Here is a 7,109-nt window from a genome sequence, read left to right as displayed (position 1 = left end):
ATTGATACATGTTCCCCAGGGGAGTAGCCAAATCCCCATACACTTTTTATGGCCAATAAATTGCATATAAGCTTCAAGATAGGGACAGTTGATTTTCAAAGTTCTACCCCCATAGACTTGCATTGAGTTCGAATTCGAACTTTTTCCATGTTCTAAAGTTTGAATTAGAACCGAACATTGGGGTGTTCAGCCCATCACTAGCAAGGAGCGCCAGATCTAACTTCTCTTATATGAACAGTCGGAAACCTTTTATTGTGATCTCTAGCAATGCTCCTTTAACATCCTTGTTTTTCAATGTGTAGATGAGAGGGTTGAGTATTGGAGTCACAACACTATAGAACAAGGTGGCCATTTTATCCTGGTTGGCCACATGAGTGTCTCCTGGTCTCATGTACATAAAAATGATTGTACCATAGAATAAAGTGACTACAATAATGTGTGAAGCACAAGTGGAAAAAGCCTTCTTCCGGCCCACTGATGTACTGATCTTAAGTATACTGGAGATAATGTACCCATATGTAATGAGAATGAGGAAAAATGGGCCCATAACTACCAAAATAGCACAGAGGAAAATTATGGTCTTATTGAGAGAAGCATCTGTGCAGGACAGCTCTAATACAGATGGAATCTCACAGAAGAAATGATTAATGACATTTGGGCCACAGAATGACAATCGCAATGCAACCAATGTGTGAATTAATGAGTTTATAAGACCCCCAGTCCAACAGCCACCTGCCATTTTAATGCATAAACTTGGATGCATAATGGTGGTATAGTGTAAAGGGCTGCAAATAGCCACATAGCGATCGTAAGCCATTGCTAAGAGAAGGTAGCACTCAGAGCCTCCTAAACATAGGTGTATAAACAGTTGTGTGAAACAGCCCTCAAACGATATACTTTTCTTCTGTGACAAAAAGTTTTTGAGCATTATTGGAACTATACTGGAGGTGTACCATATGTCCAAAAATGATAAGTTACTCAAGAAGAAATACATTGGTGTATGGAGACGGGGGCTTGTCCTGCTGATAAAAATAATAAGGACATTACCCATAAGGGATACAACATAAGTGATAAGAAATACCACAAATAAAACAATCTGCAGCTTTGGGTGACTGGTCAGCCCCAAGAGAATGAATTCCTCAACTTCCGTGTAGTTCCACGTTCTCGTCTCCATAAAGAAAGTCTGGAGATAGAATTATATTGTGAACATTTTATGATATTCATGATTATGAATGAACAGTAATTTGGCTCCTTATGTAGAGTCCGAGACATAACGCATCTGGCAGTTTTCCAAGAACTTGAGAATCCAAAAAGAAGGACCTTTATACTATATAATATAACTATACGTCAGATGTGTGACCTGACCCCTGCGGTAGAATCTGGGTGAGGGTATGGTCTTGGGGGTTTCTACTCTCTGGGATTTCCATGTTATTAAAAACCTGACAGGTGACAAACCAATACACAATTACGGAACCAGTTTTAGGTGAAAGGACTTGTTAAACTGAGCTATAAAAACAGGAGATGGACAGGTTTGGGGGCTAAGCATAGTTCAGTGATACCGATATTTCTAGGTTAAAGTAAACCTCTTCTAAGAGAGAGAGACTCATTTCTGAAAATGCTATTTGCTGATTGTTATACTGATCTTTGATACTTTTTCCTAGTCATTGACCTGGAAAAAGTATGCAGATCAGGAAGGTCAGAGTAAAGTCAAATGTCCTTATCTTCATGTTCCGGGTAAAAGTCTAAATCTTTAATGAACAAGGGTGACAAGCAACACCCTATTTGGGATGCCCCCCTCTCTGACACATTGTTGCTTGATTTAAAGGGCTGGATTGAGCTTTTGTGAGGTCGTTTACCTGGCAGTCAGAAGCAAAAGCCAATAAGGTTTAGGAACAGCTTCACATCTGCGTTCTATTAAACGTAACTATTGCTGTCTGTGTCCAGTTGGAAAGATTCTCCTTTCACTTAGTCTTCTGGAGACACAACAGGAAATGATAGGAATAGCAGCTTCATAGTCTTTAGATGAGGTGGCTGCATTCATCTTCAATTTCAGTTTTTTCCCTTTATTTTCACCTGGTGATCCTGCAAATAACTCACTTCATGTTTCTTCATGTCTATGCTTTTTCCTCCAGTGTGGGAGCAACTATGGTTGTCCAACAGGCTGGACCTAAACTTTGTTGATCTCCATCACATGGTGGATTCAAGGAACTAGTAGTTTATACAGTAAAGACGAGGTTCTTTGTACTTTCTTTTAAGCTCAAAGAAAGTGACAAGTGACAATACGTTTCTGGCTGAAAATGTTGTTAGCCTGAAAAGTGAAAACGAATGTAGCCACCACATCTAAGATCTGGTAAGCTGCAATATATTACATTTGTGTTTTTGGGTTTACATACACTTTAGGTTGATATCTTTTACTCCAATATTTAAAAAAAAAAAGAATAAAAAAGACTATAGTTTCCCTTTAATTCTAAATCAAATTATATGCATCCAAAGCTGTAGCTGCTGCTTACCTTGTGCTTTAAAAAAAAAATAAGCATGCCATTGGTAAACATCTGTATAGTGACTTTAGGAGATTCATTCATTTCCACAAGTGCTGTGTACCAGATTTTAAATTGGTCCTGGGGAGGACTTATCCTGGACTACAGAATAATAACCCTTCATGTTGTATATATCTGTACTTATGTACAAGTGGTTAAGTAGTTTAGCAAAATAATCTGGGCAGGGGTGACACTACATAGTCTACAGATCTGCTGTGTGTTGTCAGCCCATAGCAGGACTTAGGAGCTGAGTGTATATTTAGCAGATCTACATATTTTCCTGTTGTAGCAGTGTCTTTAAAAACATAAAACATAGTGAAATGAAAACATACAGCAAAATCCAGACTCAACATCCAGAGCAACAGCCAACCATGCACCCTCATGATTGCAACTGCACTACAGGTGCATCTTCCTCCTGCGGTGATTCCTGCCAGTGCAAAAACTGCAAATGCAAGTCCTGCAAGAAAAGCTGCTGCTCCTGTTGTTCAGCGGATTGCAGTAAATGCAGCCAGGGATGCGAATGTGCAAAGGGATGTGAAACCTGCAGTTGTTGCAAGTAACCTGCTGGACTTCTGAATCGTCTTCTGTGTTCAGTGTCTGCAATATAGTGCTACTTGTTTAAACCAAATTAACAGCACTAGTAGGTGAATCAAATAACCATATATGCCACCTGTATGATATACAGCTAATTGAACTCCTAGCGCTGCTTATCTTGTTATATCAATATAGTGTTACTGATGAGACATGTGCAAGTATGTGTTTAAAAAAATGCTTATGTGTAACTTTGTATTTTCATAATAAAGAGTGACCAATTAAAAAAAGAAAACATAGTGAAATGTCTGTGTATTGCAGAGATGTATGTTTTTTTTAAATCTGCCATATGTTTGGCATATGTTTTAAGCAGGAAGGACTGGGAATATTTAACTTGGGGCCACACAGAGCACACTGAAAGGACCTATGAACATTTTGCCATTAATTATAAAAGTGTACATATAAAAAAAATCAAGAGAGCATAGTGCCTTCTGATTTCACCTATATTCTTGTTTTGAAATGCTCGTGGCTGTCATGCTGATCCACTTCAATATTTTTAGCTACTGATTCAGAACAAGCATGTTAAGAAGGACCTCTGACTTGTCTGTGATTTTTCTAAAAATTTATTCTTAGCCTGTGACTTATCAAAGGGAGTCAAGCCATAATAACAGCTAGGCCACTGGCATTTTCAGAAGGAGGCCAACAGTGGCTTCTCTGTACCTTTCACTTGTTCAGGGGCATCGTGACTGCAGTCACAATGAAAAGAGTTTTAGCAGAAAGAAGGGTAATGAGTCAAAATGAGGAATATGCTGTTCAGTTCATTCTCCTAATACGTGTGGTTTTCTAAGGTATGGTTATCTTTTATGAGAGCAGTACATTTCAAAATGCAAATGGGGAAAGTGAAAATCCCTATTCATATACTTGTACAAAGAAGGTACCAGGTACCACATTTGCCCAGCTCCATCCATTGCCCAAATAGGCTTAGATTCAGTCAGACTGTGAGAGATTCTATTTCAGAGATTCTATTTTAACTGTCAATTTGCAAGAATGTAATTTGGAGATGCATGCATTTTACAAAATGTTGTAATGTCATACCTTACCTGAGATTATCCTAGCATATAACTTGAATATGTCTAATAAACAGTAAACCAATGTAAACTCCAGTCTCCACTCTATTTGGTATAGTCTTCAGTATAAACATAGCTCATAAAGGCTCCCATGTACTGAATTCGGAGACCATATATAAAGGCTGTGTACATGTTACAATTAGTCCCCAATTACTGTTCTTGTACAGATGTGAATTTTTCCCTTGGGGTATTATATACTAAAATACATACAGGAGAGCTAAACTTAACAAAGAACCTAGAATGTACAACAACTGTGACGACAACTGATTGATATTTTATTGTAAAAGTTACGGCTGTTAAAATGGAACACATGTCTAAACTTTTATACAATTTTTGGATAAAATGGGTAAGAGTTGTGCATGTTTCAAATGGGGTGATTTCTCCCCACTCCCGGTTCAGGTGACAGATGAGCAACATTCAGAGGTTTTCACTTTGCAATAACCTCTGCAAATGTAAATTTGTGGCAAAATGAATTGTAGTCAAAAGGGAAGGAGAAATTAAGGTGCTTTTCTTTTAAGGCTACAATGGTTTGCCAATAGACCTGAGAGTTAAGAAAGGTGCTTTCAATTTTTATTTTTAAATGGCTCCTGTCTTATTTAAGAAAAGTACATATTTCTTGGTGCACAATGACTACAGTATCAGCTATCACTGTTGATAAAAGTAATTTGATTTGTTTTTTTTTTTCATAGAAAAATCTTGAAATTCCAACCGTTAAAATGTGTTATTGCTGTGTACCTGCTGGAGAGACTTTTTCCTTAACTGCTGTCTTGGGAATAATTTATAAGAATATATGTTCTCATTGGTTGATTTCTCCTCTACATTTGTTCCAGGGACAACTGTAAAATTTTAAGTTTCCACTTAATTTGTGTCCTAATGATGGTGGTCACCAGTATAGAAAGAAAAAGGGAACCTTCTCAATGGGGTCACAGACAGCAATAAAATCCAATGGGACACATCTATCCCATGCAGGGCAGCCATCAGAAATTTTAGGGCCCCTTACATGGCTTTAGGCCGGGCCCCCCCCCCACGCCGACACAGGGCTTAGTGACGCGCTGGACGCAGGGCTTAGTGACGAGCTGGACACAGGACGCACCTGAGAGTGACCCTGCAGAGCCCACCATAGATGCTGCACAGCCCATCTGAGACTGTCTAGGGTGGGCTCTGAAGGGGTCTCAGGTGGGCTGGTCAGGGCTGCATCCCTCCCTCCTTTCCTTCCTAGCTCCTCTTACCTGCACACATGGCCTCGTCTGCCGCCGGACCGGCCAGAAGTGACGTCACTTCCGGCCAGTCCGACATCAGACGAGCAGCGTCGCTGATGGGGCCCTAGCTTGTCTCAAAGCCACTGGAGCTGCAATGCTGGGGCCCTGCGCTGCTAGGGCCAGGCCTCTGCCTCCTCGCCCTTCAACGTTGGCCGATAGTCATGTCAGGGACCCGGGCGGGCCCTCAGGCCGCCCGGGCACCTTACATGAGTATCTGCCGTACCCCCCTGATGGCTGCCCTGATCCCATGCTATTGCCCTTAATGCTGGCACATCTGACAACTGACTCCTATGCATTTTTATATCCATTCTATACAGAACAATATAGCAAAGCCTGCACATGATTCCATTTAAAGTTCTGATAGCCCCTAAAATGCATTGGCTGTTTTATATGTGAACCATTAAAGTGATTTGGACTCTTTTGCCATTTGGTCTGTCGCCCCTTTAAATTGTTTATGCTTTAGGTAATAAAAATCTTATCCTTCTCTGTGTACGTTAAAGGTGTGGCTTTGTTTGCTGTCCCTGTAAGTGCTGTAGAGATGTTCTACTTACTTCCTGTCCTGGTGACATAGAGTGTAATAAAAACTTCCAAAGGGGTGCAACCAAGCAAACAAGAAGCGCTGGGAGTTCATTGTTAAATGGCTGCTTTTACTGGCTTCTGTGACATCTGATTCCTTCCAAGCAGGAAGTATAAGGTTTGTTTGGCATCTGCTTCTCTGTTTGGCATCTGATTCTCTGAGTGCATTTAAACACATACAATTATTATTATATTATCGAGCCCTGATGAAGGGGAAATGGTTTTGCCCCCAAAATGCGTTGGCTGTTGTTTTATGACTCATTAAAACCATTTTGGACTCCTTTTTGAATTTGGTCTGGCTTTTTGGTTTCCAAAAGGCAGACCACTTCTTGCATCAGGGCTGAAGGCGCTTGAGCGGAGTACTAAAGAAATCTGCTGTGATGTTTGCAGGAAGCTGTGTACAGCACCCTGCTAGCCCCTGCCATCAGCCACGATCTGCCTGCATTGCACATAGGGCTAGTTGGGATAAGCTTTAGATATATTTCGCCATGGACACACCTGAGATAAAGCCCTTTCATAATGGTAAGGAAGTGAGAGTAAGTAGTTAGAATAAGGGATGACTGAACCAATTCACACAGCCCAGAACTTGGACAGTAAACCTATTTCACTCTGCAAACTTGTGAAGTGGTCTAAAGCAGGGCTTCTTAAAGGGCGGGTCGCGACCCCATGTGGGGTCGCGCAAGTGAATGGAGGGGGTCGCGATCCGAATCCCGGCCAGGGCTGTCCATGTCCTGAGCTTAAAACGAAGATGTTTGTGTTTGAGGTGTCCCAGTACACATGGATTGTTTGCAATGTGAAGCTGGGGCTTAGCATTGCTCCAAGACTGCCAATGCAGGTCTGCAGCAGTAAAGGAGCTAAATTCATTCCCCCTGTGGTCCTGGAAAGTTTATGGCAGCTTTATCTCCTGGCACCCAATCCTGTCCTGTCATCTGATTGCAGGGCACAAGCTAAGCCTTCTCAAAGATCTCTGAAGAGCGATTTACCATTTCACAGACAGCAGGAATCAACAAGTAGCTGGGGAAGGAGGAGAGAGACACCGACTGATGCTAGGAGGGGGAAGTGAGAGACACTGATTGGGG

At 41.1% G+C, this 7,109-nt stretch overlaps 2 protein-coding genes across 2 annotated transcripts; one reads left to right on the top strand and one right to left on the bottom strand.

Annotated features, from left to right (window-relative positions):
* Positions 1 to 226: 226 nt before the first annotated feature.
* On the bottom strand, positions 227 to 1,174 carry LOC108795248 (olfactory receptor 5A1-like). Its single transcript, XM_018566459.1, has one exon. The coding sequence runs from the start codon at positions 1,172 to 1,174 to the stop codon at positions 227 to 229; it is 948 nt and encodes a 315-aa protein (XP_018421961.1).
* Positions 1,175 to 2,874: 1,700 nt separating this feature from the next.
* Positions 2,875 to 3,129, top strand: LOC108795258 (metallothionein-like). Its single transcript, XM_018566469.1, has one exon. It carries the CDS (start codon positions 2,909 to 2,911, stop codon positions 3,095 to 3,097), a length of 189 nt encoding a protein of 62 aa, XP_018421971.1. The 5' UTR covers positions 2,875 to 2,908; the 3' UTR covers positions 3,098 to 3,129.
* The last annotated feature ends 3,980 nt before the right edge of the window (positions 3,130 to 7,109 follow it).

The sequence above is a fragment of the Nanorana parkeri genome, unplaced genomic scaffold, assembly GCF_000935625.1.
Source record: "Nanorana parkeri isolate BGI_ZX_2015 unplaced genomic scaffold, ASM93562v1 scaffold951, whole genome shotgun sequence".
Classification (NCBI taxonomy): Eukaryota; Metazoa; Chordata; class Amphibia; order Anura; family Dicroglossidae; genus Nanorana; species Nanorana parkeri.
Note: the sequence above shows the minus strand (reverse complement) of the source record. Positions and strands in the feature narration are given on the sequence as shown.